General features: G+C 42.4%; 1 protein-coding gene across 2 annotated transcripts in view; it reads right to left on the bottom strand.

Moving 5' to 3' along the window:
• Positions 1 to 23799, bottom strand: part of ADORA1 (adenosine A1 receptor) — a 219646-nt gene that overhangs the window by 144418 nt on the left and 51429 nt on the right. For both annotated transcript variants that reach the window (XM_075335563.1, XM_075335564.1), the window contains exon 2: positions 5360 to 5731. In XM_075335563.1, the coding sequence (XP_075191678.1) occupies positions 5360 to 5694 (335 nt within the window). In that variant the 5' untranslated portion in view covers positions 5695 to 5731. The remainder of the gene's footprint in view (positions 1 to 5359; positions 5732 to 23799) is intronic.

Genomic DNA, 23799 nt, shown 5'->3' with positions numbered 1-23799 from the left:
GTTATTGCGTGTAACACCTACGAGCGAGTGTTAACGAACAAAAATACTCACCTAATCGTTGACACATCGTTCATTTTCAAAATCTCGGTGGCCGTTGTGGACGTAGCTTGTTCGTCGTTCATCGCTACGTGTGACACCGCAGGAACGACGAACACCGTACCTGCGTCCTCCGGCAAAGAGGTGGGCGTGTCTTTCATGCGGCTGCTCTCCGCCCCTCCACTTCTATTGGACGCCTGCCGTGTGACGTCGCTATGACGCCGCACGAACCGCCGCCTTAGAAAAGAGACTGTTTGCCGGCCACAGCAACATCGCTAGGAAGGTTAGTCCGTGTGACGGGGCCTAGCGATATTGTGTGGTACGGGCAGCGATTTGCCCGTGACACACAAATGACGGGGGCGGGTGCTTTCACGAGCGACATCGCTAACAATGTTGCTGCGTGTAAAGCAGCCTTAAGACTTGGGTCACACGACCGTATTCTCTCCACCTGAGAAAATGGTCCGATTAATCTGATCAGACTTTGATCAGAGTGGGATCCATTTTTCTTGGAGGTGGAGGAAAAAACAAAATACTGTGCAATTTAACTCTTCCTAAAAATACTCTCCTTTCTCAAGTGTAGGACTTTTAATGTAACTATGCACGGCTTTTTGCCTAGGTCACCATCCCCATACAATATTATGCCCCCACACTATATTACCCCCTCACTCCTTCCCCACAAGCACACAGCTCTGCTACATCAACATATAAACAACTGTGCAACATGAGCACAATTATGCATCAACACACATCTTTAAACAGCCACACCACTAGTTTTCAGTGAGTCCTGTATTTCAGCTGATGTTGTTTTTGGGTTTTTCTTTGTATCTGGAACAATTTTCCTGGCACCTGTAGCCAAAGGTTTGTTGGTCTACCTGATCGTGGATTTATTTTTACAGAGCCTCTGACTTTTCATTAGTTAATCACAGTTTGAACACTGCTGACTGTCATTATCAGTTCCTGGATATCTTTCTGTATCCCTTTGCCATTATATACAGTTCAACTATCTTTTCCCATAGATCCGTTGACAATTATTTTGCTTTCCCCATGATTCACAATCCAGAAATGTCAGTGGCTGGATGAAAGATGCAAGAGTCTGTCTGGATCCCAGAAACTCACTCAGCTTTTATGCACACACACTGATTACAAGCAAACAGGTCACAGGTGAGGATGTTACCTTTATTAGTCATTCAAACCCATTTGTGTCAACTTCTGTGCATGTTATCAGGCCAAAATCACCAGGGTATGTGAATTTTTGATCAGGGTCATTTGGATATTTTTGGTTGTCATTATGATTTAAAAAGAGAAAACACAGTAGTTGACAATAAATGGCTTCACCCAACCACTAACCATGAGTGGAAAAAAAGATTTTGTGTTATCATTCATATTCTCTGAAAAAAGCCCAGGAAAGCAAAACATCTGCCGGGGTATGTACATTTTTGAGCACAACTGTATTTACTTTGTGGAGTGAAGTAAACTTTTATGTTGGGTCAAGAGTGACCTCTCAATCCATGAAAAGTGGCGAGACTACAGAGTAAAAGAGCATGAATAAATGCAGCGTAGTGTGGTCTGTTGTACCCACTGAACAGTTTCTTTAACCTCAGTTGAGTGTCACTTAGTCTCTATACAAGTTAAGCTGCATACAGCATGCGTGAATACAGTGAACTATTTAACACGCAAGATGTTTCCTGATTGCTAACGTTTCAAGATTGGCATCCAAGACATTACCCCTCCTGCCCATTTTACAATTTCTTTCCATAGCCCTTTATCCAATCACTTGTAGGCTGTGGCTCCATCCAATACAGACACATTCTACCTTTATACACCAGAAAACGTCTGAGAGTTCTGCTTTCCAGAAGGTTTTGACGGCTCCAGGGAAATTGCCAACCGGTGCAGAAAGTTTCCCCTTTTTCTGGAGCGTCACAGAATTTTATGAACATAGGAAAGAATGTTTATATGAGATTATATATAATAAAAATAATAATAATAATAAAAAAATATATTATTATACCCATCCTCCTCCTATTCACTGTGGTTTTTCTAGACTGGTTTACCGGAATAGAGTTGCTCCATTAACTAACTAATATTTTTGCCAACAATCAATAACACATGCATTCACTGTCTTACACTACGGCCGTCAGAAAAATCTAAAAATAAAAAAAGACAATCTTTTATCACTTTGCTGGATCCAAATTTCATTCAGTTTTGTGTCCAATTTTCCTATCAATGAAGCATTAATTGTTCTAGAAAAAAAAAAAAAAAAGATTTCCAGCCTCTCCTAAGAGCAGTAACAAAGGATGACATCCGAGTGCTATTCTTTTTTTTTTTTTCCTGACCCTCGGTTTACCAAAAAAAAAAGGATAGTGAACGGGCCATAGATTATAGTAAGTACATCTTCTATTTGTGGAAAACATGGATAGAACACGTACGTTAAAAATTAACTTTAGGGAAATAGTAGTCAAAAAGGCATGATAAAATCAATCACCCCAGAGAGTTCTAAGAGAACAGTATGTACCGGCATATGCCTATGTCTTGAAAATGGGGGAATGCTTCAATAAACTTTACAAGCTTGCGTGCATTACTTCATTTCCAAAGACAGTAGTTTAGATGTAAAAAACATGAGATTTCACAATTTCCCTTTTTTTTTTTAAAGATAAATTTTTTATTGAGTCAACATATCAACAAAATTTACGCTCAATTATACATAGCTGCAATACATCTAGATGTCAAAATGTACAACTTGGTTTCAGTAATATAACTTTATCGATTAGATATCACATCTAGGTGACAATCCCACCATAGGAAAAAAGTATGGGTAGGGTGGGGAAAACGGGAAAGATATAAAGGGTAGTTAACATAGGAGGTTAAAGTTATTCATTTTATAATGGCTAAAAAAACAATATTTAATTAAAGAAGTTGTCCTCTACTCTTACATTAATGGCCTATCCTAAAGATAGGCCATCAATGTCTGATTGGCCGAGGTCTGACACCCGGCACCCCTGCCGATTAGCTGTTCGGTACCCGGCTGTGGTCACTATGAGAAGATGGGGCAACTTCAGAACTGAGCATTTCCAGCTGCCTACTGCCGCCTCTGGATACCGAACAGAGCTGAACAGCGGGTGCAGGTTGTTGGACCTCGGACAATCAGACATTGATGACCTTTCCTTAGGATAGCTCATCCAATGTTTAAGTAGTGGACAACCTCTTTAAGTTTAACGGAGTTCATCTTATATAGATTAGCTTTCCCGGGCTTTGATTTTATCTTCATGTCTAGTTAAATATTAAAGAAAAAAACAAACATACAACTAAATTCTGATCTGTTGTCATTATATTTTTTTAAAGATCAGTGAGCAGCTGTAAAGAGAAAAAAAAAATGTTTTTATGGTGAAAATCCCCCACGAAATTACTTTTGTAGTAATTTGGATGCTAAGAAAATGAATGGACGGCATCATATTCCTGTCATTAAGGTTATCAAAAATGCCGTAATCTACAGCCAGACACCAACAAACACAATGATGTGAAAGGAGAAAGAAAACAGATGAATTCATCCAACCTCTGATAGCAGAGACACTCAAGGAAGTCTGAAATATGGATTTGTTAATAATTCATACCGGTCTTTGCTTTTCCTATCACATTTTCCCTTCTTGATTATTGTATAGCTGATAAATCCAACAATCAGAAAGGACAATGACTTAAAGAGAAGGACTAGGCCCATGTAAATTATCTCATATCCATAGCTTACTATACTTTTTTTTATCAAGGGCAAAACTATAGGATTAGCATTAACATACAACTTTATGGACGTCTTACAACTTATGTTTGAAAGGCTTCTATTATATTCATTGAAAGCTGTTGAGTGCATTGGATGAACAAATTCTTCCAGGTTTGAGAGTCATACTTTGTAAATTTAAAGGGAACCTATCACATGAAAAAACCCTTATTGTGCATTTATGGGGTCAATCTGCAAGTTACGAGCTTTCTGAACCTGACCGGGGTCTGCACTTACAGCCCCGCTGCCGAGAGAAAATTAACTTTATTCCAACACACAGTGTTTGGCTTCCAATCATAGGTGTAGAGCTAGAGAGGGTTCACTGATTAATGTATAGTGAACGGTGGCTGTATCCACGCCCCCAACACTGACAGCCAGGACTAATCAATTATTATCTAAATAAATTGTCAGAATTAGAAATGACGGCCTTTTTTAATAACAGATTCACCCGATTCAATGAGTTTTGAATGTTATTGCAGCTTATAGCAATTCAGGTTATTGGGTCAGCACTGCAATATCAGACACTAATGAACAAGAGTGACAAGGTTTTTGGAGGAAAAAATATAGCTAGTGAAAAAAGGAGGAATAATCTGCTTAAATCTTGTGAAAAGTCTGTAGAGGCATACACAGATACAATAGACCTTCATGCATTCATTATAAGAATAATACCGTTCTGCATAGAAACCCCACCAAAAACTATAGATCGAGCCATGACGATGACCTAAGCCATAGTTTCTGTCTTACCTATTGTATCGATTTTGCCTAAATTTAAGATCAAAGTGAAGTTGGCTTTTAAAGTTTATCAGAAATACTAAATTGCCTAAAATAAAATTGGCTGTGTATTGAACAAAAACATCAAATTTTCATCCAGAAAAAGACAAAATATTTTAATTTGTATTCCATCTGTATGTTTTTTTTTCTCATCTATATTACATCCATTTCTATATACCAATATTTCATTCATTTATTAAATTAAATTATATATATATACACACACACATACATACATACACACAGTATATAATATATAATATTAATTTAATTAAAAAAATATTTATAAGACCAAATACAGTATCTTATAATTGCAATATATCTGTAATCAGATACCATACGGATGATATGTGGGTGAGTCTCTTCCGATGTGTGTAGACTAGTGAATGCTGCTATTTGTATCTCACACAGACACTTGGTTCATGTGAAATAATCAGTCATCTTAACATCCATATTGAATAACAATGTTCTGTCTGCTCAATAATTTTAATATGGACAGCACACATCAATATAATACACTACTGTATTAAGCCCTTCATCCATATTTACACATCCATGTATCCTTATACTTGTCCTCCATTTATGATCCAATTTAAAAGAATACAAAACATAACAAAAACTATAGTAAACTGGGTAACAGGTTTTAAAGACACCTCTCTTTTTAGATTCCGTGATCACATAAGAGAAAGAATTAAAATTACCAAAGAGTTTGTTGATATAAAAATAATTTCATTACTTGAAAACCAAAATCTTAAAAAACCTTCACATCGATTATGAAGTACTAACCTTGTTGGGATCTTGACTCGAAGATACCGGTCCACAGCAATGGCAAGCAGTGCAAGTATGGAGCTCTGGGTCAGAATTAACATAATACAAGCCACCATCAGGCAGCTATAAAATTCAGTCTCTAGTCCAATACTAATTATTATGGCTAATGGAATGACCAGGGCTCCTACTGCAATATCAGCGACGGCAAGTGACACAATGAAGAAGAAAGTGGTGTCTCGAAGAGCTTGGTTCACAATCACAGCCCATATCACCAGTATATTGCCAAGCACAGAAACTAGGGCGATCAGCACTTCAATGACGATGTAGACTGCTAATGAGACAGAGGTGCCCATGCTGTTTCAGTGCAGAAAGCGAAAGTCAGTCCTGAACCTGAAAAAATGAAAAAATTGGGTTAAAGAATGGCTGTTTTAGAATATGCCTAGACATATTTGTGACAGTTTACAGTTTATACAAATATCAGTGATTTTAACTTTGCCTAAAATAAGACATGACTGTAGCTTGATTTTCCTAAGCCCGTTCCAAAATGTCTTCCTCGAAGCTTTAGGCTAGATGAATTATATTAATGCACTTGGCACTAAAACTGACAATGATCCCAAAAATGTCGCCATTTTTGGTTTAGATTCCTAAATTTAGACCTTGTTATGCAAATACCGCAGTCTATAAAATTTTAACGAGTACTGCAACATAGTAAGTCCTCAATAAAAGCCACTTTACGACATGCAAACAACAAAAAAAATCTTATACAGCTCCTTTATTTGTGCCTGCTGCTCCACGAAGAAACATTAGGAGTTGCAGAACAGTATTTCACAAAATCACAAAGCTCTAGATGTGGAATCTTTGATAGATTTTTTATTATTGTATTATTATATTAGATATATAGACTTATTGTAATGCAAAGATTGAGTTAGCTCAGTACAGTGGGAGTTCTAGGTCTTTCCATGTCTGTGCACCACACTCTTCCCATTGCTGCTTTTCATTTGAAAATTGTCGTAGTTGTGTGACGACTGACAGACATGTATGGGTCTTAAAGGGGTTGTGCCGTTTTGTAGTATTTCTAGCTCATAGACTCAATGAATTATAAAACAACACACTGGACTTTACTTCTGCTCCCTGACTCCAGTACTGTTTCTCCGAAACTGCTCTCAGTAGATCGACTGCAGTGGTTATGTTGTTGCAGCAAAATCATTGATCTCCTTGAATCAAGCCATATAGGTCAGATGAGCCACTTAGTTTTCTTGTGAAATAAGTTAGTGCTAAATAAATAAAAACAAAGCTTGAAAACGTTTCTACTAGTAAGAGTGGGCATATTTGGAATGAGCGACGAAGCTAAACCCCCTCCATTCTAGGAAGATGATGGCTCTGTTGCACAGCTGTCATCTGCCTGTAGCAGCAGTGACCAGAGCGGATGGCAGAATTTAACCCCTTCACGCTAAAGCCTCTTTTCACCTTCCTGACCAGGCCAAATTTTTCAAATCCAGTCTGCGCCATTTTATGTGGTAACTCTGGAGTAGAGATGAGAGAAGCCAATATTTTTTTTCCAAAATGTGAGAGTAAAGCTGGGCTCTACTGCCTGTAAAGGGAAGGTGCTTAAGGGAAAAAGACTAAAGCTGGGTTTACACACTGCAACATCTCAAACGACATCGCTGTAACGTCACTGGTTTTGTGACGCAATAGCGATGTCGTTTGCGATGTTGCAGTGTGTGAAACACATCAGCGACCTGGCCCCTGCTGTGAAGTTGCTGATCGCTACAAATCGTTCAGGACCATTCCTAGGTCCTTTGTTTCCCGCTGTGCAGCATGCATCGCAACAAAGTTTGAGTGTGTGAAAGACTTTGCAGCGACTTTGTTAGCAACTTCCCTTTCAAAAAGCTGCTTATCAACGTCCCCAACAACCAGCTAGGTCGCTCTGCAGGTCCGGATCGCTGTTGCGTTGTTGGCCAGGTTTGCCTGTTTGACAGCTCACCAGCGACTCAACAGAGACTTAGGGAGGTCGCTGTTACGTCACAAAACCGGTGACATTACAGCTATGTCCTTTGCGATGTTGCAGTGTGTAAACCCAGCTTAACAGTATGTTAAATCCCAAGCACTCAGTTAGACTCAAAGGTAATGCAAAATGTGTTTTGTATGTAGATTATTTGCAAAAAGAAAAGAAACAAGCCACTACCAAAAAGAACAAAGCCAACGTTTCGGCCTATTTTAGGCCTTTGTCAAGGTCTTGCGTTGTAATAGAATGGTAGAAAAGACGAATTGGACGTCTGGGGACTGTACCATAAGTAGGGAGTTACTTTTCAAAGATACTTTGCCAGAGTGTTAGGAAGACATGGAGAACAAGTAGAGGAGTAAAGAAGATGCCTGAGGCGCATGAGGAATGGGGACAGGGTCCCAGAGATGCTGGCAGGAGGCATGTGGCAAATTGCAAATATGCCATTGAAGTGCCCAATACATAGTGTTTTACTTTAATTTAAATAATTAAAAAAAAAGCATACAGTGTGACGACATGGACTTTGTCAGTCATTAGGAGGGGTTAAATTTCTTAAAATTCAGCCAGACATGAAAATAGTTTGTTTATAGATGGGGGATAAGCCCTCATTGTTTTTACAATACTCTTGTTGACTCATTTAAGTAATACAATGGGAAGTTCGCATAATTGATTTATCTAAGTGAATTGCTACCGTGTTTCCCCGAAAGTAAGACCCTGTCTTACATTAATTTTACCCCAAAAAGTCCCACCCTGTCTTACTTTCAGGGGAGGTCTTACATTAGCCGAAAACAAATGACAATTTCTTAACAGTGCAGTGGGATACGGCACTGTTATGGGGTATGGGGCTGTGTGCAGTGGGATACGGCACTGTTATGGGGTATGGGGCTGTGTGCAGTGGGATACGGCACTGTTATGGGGTATGGGGCTGTGCCGTATCCCACTGCACACAGCCCCATACCCCATAACAGTGCAGTGGGATACGGCACTGTTATGGGGTATGGGGCTGTGTGCAGTGGGATACGGCACTGTTATGGGGTATGGGGCTGTGCCGTATCCCACTGCACACAGCCCCATACCCTATACAGTACATGTTTCCCTACTTGGTTTTTAAATGGTGGACGTTTTCCTCTGCGGTGCGGAAGGCCTGTGCTGCAGGGAACGCTGTGCCAATCAGCAGGGAAACAGCGGTGACGTGGGGCTGGGGCGGCCAATTACAGCCCGAGCTGCTGGGCCAATCAGCGCTCGAGCCGGAGGCCGGCGGTGACGTGGGGCTGGGGCGGCCAATTACAGCCCGAGCTGCTGGGCCAATCAGCGCTCGAGCCGGAGGCCGGCGGTGACGTGGGGCTGGGGCGGCCAATTACAGCCCGAGCTGCTGGGCCAATCAGCGCTCGAGCCGGAGGCCGGCGGTGACGTGGGGCTGGGGCGGCCAATTACAGCCCGAGCTGCTGGGCCAATCAGCGCTCGAGCCGGGGGCCGGCGGTGACGTGGGGAGCAGGGGCGGCCAATGAGCTGGGCGGATTGCGGGGTTAACACGGCGAGTTAACCCCTATGAGCGCTGGACCCGCCCAGCTGCACCTGAGGACACCTCTGGAGCCTGGGGACCCAATGGGGGACAGCGGCGGCCCAAAGGTAAGGGCCTTACATGTCACACTGGCCCCCCAACCCTGCCTTACATTCGGGGGAGGCCTTACATTGAAGGACCCCCCCCGTAACCCCCACCCTGTCTTACTTTCGGGGGGGTCCTACTTTCGGGGAAACACGGTAGATGTGATGTAACTTACCTGTCTCTCCCTTGTCTCTGGATATTTGAATATGGCTTGAAATCTAGCCAATATGAACCCAATATGAACCCAGTCTTTTCCACTAATCGCTACCCCTGAATATTCCAGCTAACACTTTAGAGCAATTAATATCAAATTGTAAATTCTGTTGGAAGATGAAGGCCATTAAATATTTAGGGGTAACCTCATCTTCCTCTTATGATAATTTGTACATAAACAACTTCCCCTCCTTATTTAGAGAACTGAAGAGTCTACTGATAAAGTGGAAGCCTCAATCTCATTAATATCCCTACTCCGTAAGATAATTTACTATTTGGAAACTTACCCTGTTAAAGTTCCTTTAGGGGAACCTAAAGCTCTGCAGAGAGCTAAAATAAGATTCATTTGGAATGACAAACGACATAGATTTTCAAAAAATATTCTCCCTTCTCCTAGACTGCAGGGGGTCCTTCTGATTCAGGACATTATTAAATATTGATGGGCAGTCCACTTAAGAAGGATACCCGCATGGGCAACATTATGAGCATATAACAAATGGACAGAAATAGAAAAATTGTGGATGGCCCCGGTTCACCTGAACTCTCTTGTGTGGTCGACTAGGCCTATCAGGTTGTCTTACCCTCTCCTGGGGCCTATGCAGTTTACAAGAGAACTTTGCCTCTTGTGCATGAAGTACTTAGAGCAGACTTGGGCAAGGGGCGGCCCGCCCGTCTTAGCTCAGAGTTGGAGGCGTGGCCTGATCTACAATGTTATGCCTCAGCCCCGCTCTCACTGCGGGGAGCTCTGTATCCCGCAGTGCAGTGATAAGCAGCTCCCACGCCCCCCACTCTGCCAGTTACACCCCCTCTTGCTGCCAGTTATGCCCCCTCTGGATGCTGATCACACTCTCTGGAGGCCTTCTATGGCATCTATGCTGCTAGCCACGCCCTCTTTCGCTGTCGTCCACGCCCCCTCTGAATGCTGGACACACACACTCCTCGGATGCCTTCCTTGTCCCCTCCTGCTGCTGTTGATGCTGGCCACGCCCCCTTTGCTTGCCCCTTCTACCCAGGATCCTCACATGTGACCGGCTCATCTGCACAGCGACCACTTCAAAAACGGAGTTAATGTGAATCAGTAGCAGCAGGGAGAGTGCAGAGTGCCTACAGGAGGGGGGAGCAGTGTGAGTGCAGGAGGACAGTGCAGAGTGAGTGCAGGAGGGGGGAGCAGAGGAGCAGCACTTGTGTCTTCTCAGGTCCCCCTGTGCCTGCAATAGAAAAAGCAGACACACAGGGGACTCAGAGAAGGCAGCCAGGGGAGCCCTCAGGCTCTGCTGCTGCAGTGATACCAGCCTATGCCCTCAGCACCCCTAGGGCCAGTATGTATGCTCTCCACTGGCCACCAGGGCCAGTATGTATGCTCCCCACTGGCCACCAGAGCTAGTATGTATGCTCCCCACTGGCCACCATGGCCAGTATGTATGCTCCCCACTGGCCACCAGGGCCAGTATGTATGCTCCCAACTGGCCTCCAGGGCCAGTATGTATGCTCCCCACTGGCCTCCAGGGCCAGTATGTATGCTCCCCACTGGCCTCCAGGGTCAGTATGTATGCTCCCCACTGGCCTCCAGGGCTAGTATGTATGCTCCCCACTGGCCACCAAGGCCAGTATGTATGCTTCCCAGTGGCCACCAGGGCCAGTATGGAGGCTCTCCACTGGCCACCAGGGCGAGTATGGATGCTCTCCACTGGCCATCAGGGCCAGTATAGATGCTCTCCACTGGCCACCAGGGCCAGTATGGATGCTCCTCACTCGCCACCAGGGCCAGTATGTATGCTCTCCACTGGCTACCAGGGCCAGTATGTATGCTCCCCACTGGCCACCAGGCCCAGTATGTATGCTCCCCACTGGCCACCAGGGCCAGTATGTATGCTCCCCACTCGCCACCAGGGCCAGTATGTATGCTCTCCACTGGCTACCAGGGCCAGTATGTATGCTCCCCACTGGCCACCAGGCCCAGTATGTATGCTCCCCACTGGCCACCAGGGCCAGTATGTATGCTCCCCACTGGCCACCAGGGCCAGTATGTATGCTACCACTGACCTCCATATTTTCATTGAATCTTTGTATTGTTTAACTTACTGTTTGTTTATGGATGGTTAGTATATATACTATATACAGTATTGGGTAAAACTGAGTTAATTATATTAGTCCGGCCCTCTAAAACCATCCCAATTTCTCATGCGGCCCCATGGGAAAATTAATTGCCCTCCCCTGGCTTAGAGGGATTAAGTGAAAAAATAAAAAAAAAGGTTTAAAAAAATTCTAAATATCTTAAAAAAAAACCCTTTATCCCTTTAGTGAACACCGTACTATGCGTTTCATAAAACCACAGAACAAAAAGTGGAATCAAACACGATCAAAAAGACGAATGTAAGGAAAAAAAAAATAAAACTGTATAGCTGACAATGTCATCTTGTCCCACAAAAAATAAACTGACAAACAGCTTCATTAGAAGAAAAACAAAAAAGTTCTAGATCACAAAATACAGTGATGCAAAATCAATTCTTTTTTCTATAAAATAGTTTTTAATGTGCATAACCAGAAAAACATAAAAAACAAATAAATATGGTATCACTAATCATATTGACCCAAAGTATAAAGCAGTCTAATTACTTTCACCCCAAGTGGAATACCATAAAAAAAACCCCACAAAACTAAATTGCTGGTTTTGTTTATTCTTCCTACTAATCTAAAGTACCAATAAAAACGTCAACTCATCCCACAAAATATAAGCCCTCACATAACGTTTTCAGCACAAATAGAGAAAAATATCAGCTCTCAAAATATGGCAATGCAAAAATATTTTTGTTGCAAAAAAAAGCATGTTTTTTAGTGTTTGATAGCAGCCAAACATAAAAAATGATAAAAATCTGGTACATCTGTACTCACAGCTGAAGAATAAAGCCATCAAATTACTTATATCGCACAATGAATGGCGTAAAATTAAAGAAAACCAATTCTTGACCTGCTGTTGATTTGCTCTTTATACCTGCCAAAGATTGCAGTAAGGCTTGGCTCACATTTGTTCTGCGCTCTACACTGAGTGCTTACACTTGAGTTTCAGTGTAAATCTCCGAAATACGCAATTCAGATAGAACCACTGATGGAAGATTCCCTATAATGAAGAAGAATAAGTCACTATAGAGCTTTGAGAAAGAATGCAGCAGCGTCTGAAACGCATAGCTCCATGCCACCTATGATAACTGCATCCTATTAATGGGGTCTTTTTGAATCTACTGCACAAATTTGGATTTTATCTTTACAATAAAGTTTTGGAATTTTATCCTGATTTTGGAGCAGAAATCTTTTCACTTTCATGAAGTCACTGTGGACTCTTTCTGGTCTATGATCCAGTGGTGTCCCTCTTTTTAGGTGTTTTTTTATGCGTGCACAAGAATACAGTCGGCCACAGGTTTGTGCACCTCTGAGAAGCCAGACACCACTAAAAAATCAAATGGAGTTTGGAATAACTCCGCCTGACCGATCCATTGGGGGCTTCATCTGAATCACATGTTTCACATATTTAGATGGAAATATAAGTGCTCAGTTTAGAGCACCAGATACATGTAAACTCATCCAAAATGTTCTGTATCCCAAGATGCCACCAATAAAATCTACAATTGAATGCACAAAAAAACAAGTCCCCACTTAGGGCAGGCACTTCTAGTGGAAATATAGGGGGTGCCCAACTTACTGGTAGCACAAAGGGTCTGGAAAAGTGACATGGCTCCCAACAAAAGAAAGTTAGCAAAATCTGCGCTCCCAAATCCAAATGCAATCCTCATGAGCCCCACAATGTGCTAAAACCACAGTTAGTATCCACATGTTTGACATTAATGTAATGAGGAAAGCCTTCTTATTTTACAGGTGCGTGGTTCCAGAAGCAAAGCTGGTGTCATGTGGTCTTCTGCTCTATACTTGCCAAGTGTCATGGCAACTTCTGACCTTTTTCACACTTCAGAGTCTGACACGCCACCTGATGCTTTTGTATTGCCAAGTTCAGCAGAAATTGTATAACAGATTATGGGGCCTTTTTAGCAGTTTCTCCTAGTGAAAATAAAAAATCTGGGGCTAATACAGTATTTGACTGATAAGAATGCAATTATTAGAAGTGATGGGAGAAGAGTTAAATATTTGGGTTTGGCTTATTCTTTTCAATTTTTTTTTTTACCATTCATGTATTCGTATAGTGAATGGGAAGCTCAAAACATTTTCCAGTGAACCCTCCCAGGAAATGCCAGAATGGATGGATAACTGACGAAATTGAATGGGAACAGTATGGGGGAAGATGCATGGATGCATTTCTGAACCACAGGTCACTTCTGCACACAATGTTCTCAGAGTATTACGCCACTTTGACATGTGGTCCCCTGCCTGGTTGAGATAACCAAAGGTAAAGTAGACAGCTGCCAGTAGCAGCCCCATCTATGTTTTTTATCTTGTCTGGTTATCAAAAATAGCGGCTCGCCCCTTTTTTTTTTTTTTTTTTTAATTATTTATATAAATAATATAAAAAATGACATGTGCTCCTTTCCATTTATAATAATCAGTGCAGATAAAGCAGACAGCTGGGGACAAGTATTTTCAGGCTGGTTAGGTCCATGGTTATAGGGCATTACCCAGCCTAAACATAGCAACTTGCAGCTGCCCCACAATTAGCACATACATTAGATACGCCAATTGTTTTGCTTTACCCGGCTCATCCTGATTGTCCTGGTGTTGTGGCAATCAGAGTAATATATCGGGTTGATGTCAGTTGGGATTTATAGACTTTCAACAATCTTTATTCCGATGTCAAACCCGAACAGGAACTGGACGTACAGATAAAAGTCTGGGTTCGGGTCCCAGACCCAAACACCTGGTGTTCAGTAGGAATCCCAACCTTACAGCTCAGGTTTGCTCATCCCTAGTCCGGAAGGTGAAAGCAGACTAGGTGGTGAAGGGGTTAAAGGGATCCCTTCGCCACATTTCTGCTACCCTGAGTACCCTGAGAGCAGCATGTGTAGGAACAGAAACCCTCATTCCAATAATGTATCACATATTTGATTGCTTTTTCTAATTTTAATAAAATCACTTTGTCTACTTCAGATCTACCAGTTATCTTGATGTAGAGAGTTTAGTTACCCCACCCACACAACCGATTGGCAGATTTCTGTGTTCACTGTACATACAGAGAAAGCTGCCAATTAGTTATGGGTGTAGGTTTGGACTACCTGGCATCAAGCCAAGTATTTTTCTAATGATAATCTCCTGCAGATAAAATAATGGATTTTAAGAAAACTGCAGTAAGTTGCCTAGTAAGTGATTAATTGCTGGAATCAAGATCTCTGTCTCCATATACTGCTTGCTGCTCTCAGCTTAGGCATCAAACTGGTAACAGATTCTCTTTAAACTAATACAAGAAAAATATACAGTGCCTTGCAAAAGTATTCGGCTCTCTTGAATTTTTCAACCTTTTCTCACATTTCAGGCTTCAAACATAAAAGATAAAAAATTTAATGTTATGGTGAAGAATCAACAAGTGGGACACAATTGTGAAGTTGAACAAAATTTATTGCTTATTTCAAACTTTTTAAAAAAAGAAATAACTGAAAAGTGGGGCGTGCAATATTATTTGTTCCCTTTACTTTCAGTGCAGCAAACTCACTCCAGAAGTTCATTGAGGATCTCTGAATGATCCAATGTTGTCCTAAATGACTGATGATGATAAATATAATCCACCTGTGCGTAATGAAGTCTCCGTACAAATGCACCTGCTCTGTGATAGTCTCAGTGTTCTGTTTAAAGCGCAGATGGCATCATGAAGACCAAGGAACACTACAGGCAGGTCCGTGATACTATTGTGGAGACGTTTTAACCCGGATTTGGTTACAAAAAGATTTCCAAAACTTAAAACATCCCAAGGAGCACTGTGCAAGCGATGATATTGAAATGGAAAGAGCATCATACCACTGCAAATATGCCAAGACCCGGCCATCCATCCAATCTTTCATCTCAGACAAGGAGAAGATTGATCAGAGATGCAGCCAAGAGGTCCATGATCACTCTGGATGAACTGCAGAGATCTACAGCTGAGGTGGGAGAGTCTGTCCATAGGACAACAACCAGTCGTACACTGCACAAATATGGTCTTTATGGAAGAGTGGCAAGAAGAAAGTAATTTCTCAAAGATATCCATAAAAAGTGTTGTTTAAAGTTTGCCATAAGCCACCTGAGAGACACACCAAACATGTGGAAGAAGGTGCTCTGGTCAGATGAAACCAAAATCGAACTATTTGGGCACAATGCCAAAAGATATGTTTGGCGTAAAAGCAACACAGCTCATCACCCTGAACACACCATCCCCACTGTCAAACATGGTGGTGGCAGCATCATGGCTTGGGCCTGCTTTTCTTCAGCAGTGACCGGGAAGATGGTTAAAATTGATGGGAAGATGGATGGAGCAAAATACAGGACCATTCTTGATGAAAACCTGTTGGAGTCTGCAAAAGACCTGAGACTGGGACGAAGATTTTTCTTCCAACAAGACAATGATGCCAAACATAAAGCAAAATCTACAATGAAATGGTTCACAAATAAACGTATCCAGGTGTTGGAATGGACAAGTCAAAGTCCAGACCTGAATCCAAATCGAGAATCTGTGGAAAGAGAAGAAAACTGCTGTTCACAAACGCTCTCCATCCAACCTCACTCAGCTCCAGCTGTTTGCAAAGGAAGAATGGGCAAGAATATCAGTCTCTCGATGTGCAAAACTGATAGCGACATACCCCAAGCGACTTGCAGCTGTAATAGCAGCAAAAGGTGGCGCTACAAAGTATTAACTTAAAGGGGACGAATAATATTGCACGTTCCACTTTTCAGCTATTTATTTTTTAAAAAAAAGTAATACATTTCGTTCAACTTCACAATTGTGTCCCAATTATTGTTGATTCTTCACCATAAAATTAACATTTTTATCTTTATGTTTGAAGCCTGAAATGTGGGAAAAGGTTGAAAAATTCAAGGGAGCCGAATACTTTCGCAAGGCACTGTAATGGAACAAAAAGTAACACCTAATATAGCAAAAGTCATTGAATTTGTGTTGTTGCAGACATATAAAGCTATTTTTTTTTGTCATCTCATGCTTTCTTTATAGACGCTATTCAGACAAGTACCCAATCATTAAATGTAATGGCGCCCTGGTCCACTGAGGTACAAGTGCCGATGTACTAAATATATACAATATTGTGTTACAGTAAAACTAGATATAAAGCAACAAGTCATAGTCTTAGCAAATTAAAAAAAAAAAATTAATATATCTGCCCCTAAGTTGAGTTGAGCGCGGTTCGCGGTTCTCCAGTTCGCGGTTCGAGTGATTTTGGGGACTGTTCTAGATCGAACTAGAACTCGAGCTTTTTGCTAAAAGCTCGATAGTTCTAGATACGTTCGAGAACGGTTCTAGCAGCAAAAAGCAGGGCTTTTTACAGCTACAGTGTGCAGGAGCCATCGCTGGCAGCCTGCCACAAGCTGGTAACCAAGATAAACATCGGGTATCCAACCAAAGCGCTTTGGTTAGTAACCCGATGTTTATCCTAGTTATGTGCAGGAAGCCCACACTTCCCCGCTCAACTCGCTCCGCCCCCTCCTGCACGCGGCATGTACGTGTACACACACACACACACACACACACACACACTGCACTCTGCACACATGGTCCCGCTCGGCTTACCTGCGGTGAAGTCCCGCTATCCCGACCTCAGCGCTGTCACTGTCCTCCATGGCCGCCGCTTGTCACATCACCTTCTCTCACTTCCGACCCGAGACTGACTAGCGGTGACGTCACGGGCCTCTCGCGATACTTGGCTGTGAAGGCGGCGATCATTGAACTCAGTGACAGGTGCTGTCAGTGTGCAGGAGATCAGCGCAGGTAATGTACCTCGCTGACAGCAGCACTTGTCATGCCCTGCAGTGACCTGGGCTGACCCATTGATGTTAGCTCAAGTCACTGCATAGCTCTCCCAGCCAATGGGGAACATCCTGCTCTTCACTGACTGGGACAGTGTGGATCGTCATGGCAACCCCTTGGATTACACCAGACCTGGATTTGTTTTTCTTTCTAATAAATTGGTTAAAGAGGGAATGTATTGGGGAGTGTTTTTTCAAATAAAAATGTGTTTGTCGTTTATTTTTTTTTTATTACTGACTGGGTTGGTGATGTCGGGTATCTGATAGACGCCTGACCTCACCAACCCCAGGGCTTGATGCCAGGTGACATTACACATCTGGTATTAACCCCATATATTACCCCATTTGCCACCGCACCAGGGCACGGGATGAGCTGGGGTGAAGCGCCAGGATTGGCGCATCTAGTGGATGCGCCACGTCTGCGGTGCCTGTGGCCTGCTATTTTTAGGCTGTGAAGGCCCAATAACTATGGACCTTCCCACCCTGAGAATACCAGACCACAGCTGTCCGCTTTACCTTGGCTGGTGATCCAATTTGGGGGGGACCCTACTTTATTTGTGTAATTATTAATATTTATAAAATAATATATAAAAAAAGAGCATGGGGGGACCTCCACATTGTATCCCCAACCACGGTAAAGCTGCCAGCTGTGGTTTTCAGGCTACAGCCATCTGCTTTACCCTAGCTGGCTATCAAAAATGGGGGGACCCAACGTCATTTTTTTTTTAACTATTTTTTAAGTAGAAAAAAATTAATGGGCTTCCCTGTATTTTGATTGCCAACCAAGGTAACGGCAGGCAGATGGTGGTGGCAACCCATAGCTGTCTGCTTTATCTGCGCTGAGAATCAAAAATACCGCGGAGCGCTACGTCATTTTTTTTAAAGATTTATTTTTACAGCACTGTGATGTCCAGCAATCAAAATACAGGGAAGCCCATTTTGTTTTTAGTTATTTAAATAAATAATTAAAAAAATATATATGGGCTCCCGCTGCATTTTTTGTATTGCTAGCTAAGGGTAATCCAAGCAGCTACTGGCTGCTAACCCCCACTACTTGGTGTTACCTTCACTGGCAATGTAAAATCCAGGGAAGCATTTTTTATTTTTTTGCCAAAAAACTACAAAAAAAGGACGTGAGCTTCGCCATATTTTTGTATGCTAGCCAGGTATAGCAGGCAGGTGCTGGAAGAGTTGGATACAGCTCCAGAAGATGGCGCTTCTATGAAAGTGCCATTTTCTGAGGCGGCTGCAGACTGCAATTTGCAGCAGTGGGGCCCAGAAAGCTCAGGCCAACCTGTGCTGCGGATTCCAATCCCCAGCTGCCTAGTTGTACCTGGCTGGACACAAAAATGGGGCGAAGCCTACGTCATTTGTTTTCTAATTATTTCATGAAATTCATGAAATAATAAAAAAGGGCTTCCCTTTATTTTTGGTTTCCAGCCGGGTACAAATAGGCAACTGGGGGTTGGGGGCAGCTGTACCTGCCTGCTGTACCTGGCTAGCATACAAAAATATGGCGAAGCCCACATAATTTTTTCAGGGGGCAAAAAACTTCTGCATACAGTCCTGGATGGAGTATGCTGAGCCTTGTAGTTCTGCAGCTGCTGTCTGTCTGTATGGAGAAGAGCAGACAGCAGCTGCAGAACTACAAGGCTCAGCATACTCCATCCAGGACTGTATGCAGAAGTTTTTTGCCCACCAAAAAAATGACGCAGGCTTTGCCATATTTTTGTATGCTAGCCAGGTACAGCAGTCAGCCACGGACTGCCTCCAACCCCCAGTTGCCTATTTGTACCCGGCTGGGAACCAAAAATATAGGGAAGCCCTTTTTTTTAATTATTTCACTTATTTCATGAAATAATTAAAAAAAAAACGACGTGAGCTTCGCTCCATTTTTGTGTCCAGCCGGGTACAACTAGGCAGCTGGGGATTGGAATCCGCAGCACAGGTTAGCCCGAGGTTTCTGGGCGCCTCTGCTGTGAATTGCAGTCCGCAGCCGCCCCAGAAAATGGCGCTCTCATAGAAGCGCCATCATCTGGCGCTGTATCCAACTCTTCCAACAGCCCTGGAGCCGGGTGGCTTGTTGGGTAATCATGAGTTAATACTGGCTTTGTTTTACTAGCTAGTATTAAGCCAGAGATTCTTAATGTCAGGCACGTTTGACCCGGCCATTAAGAATCTCCAATAAAGGGTTAAAAAAAAGACACCACACAGAGAAAAAATACTTTAATAGAAATAAATACACAGACACATTAGAGACTCCATCTTTATTACCCCCTGTCAGCCCTCCACGATCCATGGTCTTCTGTCTTTCTCATTCAACAAATGCAGCTCTGATCCATCACTGCTGCATGGGGGAAGACGCTGCTTCCCGTGCAGAAATCACTCCGTGAAGGCTGCACGGAAAGCAGCGTGCAGCCTTCACGGAGTGAGAGATAAGTGCTGCTGGCTGCTGGCGGTCACAGACGCGTTACCATAGCAACAGGGCTCCGATCATGTGATTCCCGGAGCCGCGGTTAGCGGTGACGTCACCGCTAACTGCGTTGCTATGGCAACGGTGTGTCAGCCGGTCCCTAACGGAACGGGGAGTCAGCTACAGCATGTCGCCGGTACACGGCGATACACAAATGTGCACCGTGTACCGGAGAGATGCACTCGCAGGTCCTACATGACGCGTCATAGTCATGTGACCAGTCTGTAGCCAATGAGATAATAGCCACGTGACTGGTCACATGGCTATTTTGACGTCACGATAGGTCCTGCATCACTGCTGGCAGTGCCGGTCACCGGGAGGATTCAGCGATCATCGGATGGAATAGCGGCAGGAGACAGTGCAGGAGGGATCGCGGGGACCGGTAAGTGTTATGGCAATGTTTATTAACTGTATGTGTACATTTATAATGCGTTTTTATGTGTTTGTGATTGCCTCCCATTATAGCCTATTGGTTCGAGTTCAGTTCGTCGAACGTTCGACGAACCGAACTCGAACGAGACCTCCGTTCGGCGAACCGAGCTCGAGCCGAACCACGGCCAGTTCGCTCATCTCTACCCCTAAGTGACTTCTGAGTTGCCAAGCAACATCTATTGAAATACTATGTTAGCAATTAGACTGTATGTACACTGATGAGCAAAAGGGTAATAATGTTTTGCACTTTTGACTTTCAGGCTCCATATCTCACCATCCACTGCAGCTTTGAGCGTGAGATCACCTTCATTTCATAGACAATCATCTTGGCTATCTCATACTTACATTTGACTTGCAACTATTTATCGTCTGATTAGGTATGCAGATTTTTGTCATGTCACTGCATTGTCACTGTTTTGCTCTTGGTTTTGAGATATTGTTTTCTACCTGAATGCTACAAATTACAACTTGTTCTTACATTTTCTAGCTTAGTGTGTTATTAGGTTGATTCCCAAGGAAAAGGTCACTGGTTCAAATCGAGACGCAGCCATGAAGACAATTTCTCAAGAAAAGAAAAACCGCATCATTCAGCTCATCAATAGTGATCTATCGGCTAAGAAAATTGACAAACTACATCAGGTTAGTGCCATGACAGTTGGAAGAATATAAAATTAATTCTGACCATACATTCAAAAGTTTACATACTACTATTCAATACCATAGGTAGATATTAACGCCAAAACCAATTTTCAGACTACCGTATTAAAATTATTAACTTTATTAAACATATATGCCACAACATAAATTACATACACCACATTATATACAGTCATATGAAAAAGTTTGGGCACCCCTATTAATGTTAACCTTTTTTCTTTATAACAATTTGGGTTTTTGCAACAGCTATTTCAGTTTCATATATCTAATAACTGATGGACTGAGTAATATTTCTGGATTGAAATGAGGTTTATTGTACTAACAGTAAATGTGCAATCCGCATTTAAACAAAATTTGACCGGTGCAAAAGTATGGGCACCTCAACATAAAAGTGACATTAATATTTTGTAGATCCTCCTTTTGTAAAAATAACAGCCTCTAGTCGCTTCCTGTAGCTTTCAACGAGTTCCTGGATGAAGGTATATTTGACCATTCCTGTTTACAAAACATTTCCAGTTCAGTTAAGTTTGATGGTCGCTGAGCATGGACAGCCCGCTTCAAATCATCCCACAGATTTTCAATGACATTTAGGTCTGGGGACTGGGATGGCCATTCCAGAACATTGTAATTGTTCCTCTGCATGAATGCCTGAGTAGATTTGGAGCGGTGTTTTGGATCATTGTCTTGCTGAAATATCCATCCCCTGCGTAACTTCAACTTCGTCACTGATTTTTGCACATTATTGTCAAGAATCTGCTGATACTGAGTTGAATCCATGCAACCCTCAATTTTAACAAGATTCCCGGTGCTGGCATTGGCCACACAGCCCCTCCACCAAATTTTACTGTGGGTAGCAAGTGCTGTTCTTGGAATGCCGTGTTTTTTTGCCTCCATGCATAAAGCCTTTTTGTATGACCAAACAACTCAATCTTTGTTTCATCAGTTCACAGGACCTTCTTCCAAAATGTAACTGGCTTGTCCAAATGTGCTTTTGCATACCTCAGGCGACTCTGTTTGTGGTGTGCTTGCAGAATCGACTTATTTCACATCACTCTCCCATACAGCTTCTCCTTGTGCAACGTGCGCTGTATTGTTGACCGATGCACATTGACACCATCTGCAGCAAGATGAAGCTGCAGGTCTTTGGAGGTGGATTGTCCTTGACTGTTCTCACCATTCTTCTTCTCTGCCTTGCTGATATTTTTCTTGGCCTGCCACTTCTGGGTTTAACAAGAACTGTACCTGTGTTCTTCCATTTCCTTACTATGTTCCTCACAGTCGAAATTGACAGTTTAAATCTCTGAGACAACTTTTTGTATCCTTCCCCTGAACAACTATGTTGAATAACCTTTGTTTTCAGATCATTTGAGAGTTGTTTTGAGGAGCCCATGATGCCACTCTTCATAGGAGAATCAAATAGGAGAACTTGCAAGTGGCCACCTTAAATACCTTTTCTCATGACTGGATACACCTGCCTATGAAGTTCAACGCTCAATGAGGTTACAAAACCAATTTAGTGCTTTAGTAAGTCAGTAACAAGTAGTTAGGAGTGTTCAAGTCAATAAATTGATAAGGGTGCCTATACTTTCGCACCGGTCAAATTTTGTTTAAATGCGGATTGCACATTTTCTGTTAGTACAATAAACCTCATTTCAATATTACTAATTCCATCAGTTATTAGATATATGAAACTGAAATAGCTGTTGCAAAAATCCAAATTGTTATAAAGAAAAAAGGTTAACATTAATAGGGGTGCCCAAACTTTTTCATATGACACTGTATATATATATATATATATATATATATATATATATATATATATATATATATATATATATATATATATATACACACACATACATACACACTAGCTGTACTACCCGGCTTCGCCCGGGTTAATAACTGTTGTTAACAAAATAGAATCTATTAACATTCCCGGGATAGAATGTATAAATAGAATGTATTAACTCCCGGGATAGTAAACTGTCTCTCTGTTTCTCTCCCATTCTCTGTCTGTATATATCTCTCTGTCTCTCTCGCTCTTTGTCTGTCGGTCTCTTTCCCTGTCTGTCTCTGACTGTCTCTGTCTCTTTCTCCATCTGTCTCAATCTCTTTCCCTGTCTATCACTTTCCCTGTCTGTCTCTTTCTCTGTCTGTCTCTTTACCTCTCTTTCTCTATCTGTCTCTTTCCCTGTGTCTTTCTCTGTCTGTGTCTGTCTCTTTACCTATCTGTGTCTGTCTCTTAACCTGCCTCTCTCTTTTCCTCTCTTTCCCTGTCTGTCTCTTTCCCTGTCAGTCTGTCTCTAAAAAAAAAAGGAAGCCGAGGAGACACTATCACATGTTAGCTGCTAGGAAACCACTGCTATGGAAAGGCAACAAGCAGAAGAGACTTGTTTGGGCTACGAACACAAGGAACGGACATTAGAACAGTGGAAATCTGTGCTTTGGTCTGATGAGTCCAAATTTGAGATCTTTGGATCGAACCACCGTGTCTTTGTAGAAAAGGTGAACGGATCGACTATACATGCCTGGTTCCCACCGTGAAGCTTGGAGGAGGAGGTGTGATGGTGTGGGGGTGCTTTGCTGGTGACACTGTTGGAGATTTATTCAAAATTGAAGGCATACTGAACCAGCATGGCTACCACATCATCTTGCAGCGGCATGCTATTCCATCCGGTTTGCGTTTAGTTGGACCATCATTTATTTTTCAACAGGACAATGACCCCAAACACACCTCCAGGCTGTGTAAGGGCTATTTGACTAAGAAGGAGAGTCATGGGATGCTACGCCAGATGACCTGGCCTCCACAATCACCAGACCTGAACCCAATCGAGATGGTTTGGGGTGAGCAGGACCGCAGAGTGAAGGCAAAAGGTCCAACAAGTGCTAAGCATCCCTGGGAACTCCTTCAAGACTGCTTGAAAACCATTTCAGGTGACTACCTCTTGAAGCTCATCAGAGAATGCCAAGAGTGTGCAAAGAAGTAATCAAAGCAAAAGGTGGCTACTTTGAGGAACCTAGAATAAAAGACATATTTTCAGTTGTTTCACACTTTAAGTATTTCATTCCACATGTTTTCATTCATAGTGTTGATGTCTTCAATGTGAATCTACAATTTTTAGAGTCAT

The sequence above is a fragment of the Anomaloglossus baeobatrachus genome, chromosome 2, assembly GCF_048569485.1.
Source record: "Anomaloglossus baeobatrachus isolate aAnoBae1 chromosome 2, aAnoBae1.hap1, whole genome shotgun sequence".
In the NCBI taxonomy this organism is placed as follows: Eukaryota; Metazoa; Chordata; class Amphibia; order Anura; family Aromobatidae; genus Anomaloglossus; species Anomaloglossus baeobatrachus.
The sequence above is the reverse complement of the archived record's forward strand: the minus strand, read 5'-3'. Positions and strand labels throughout refer to the sequence as shown.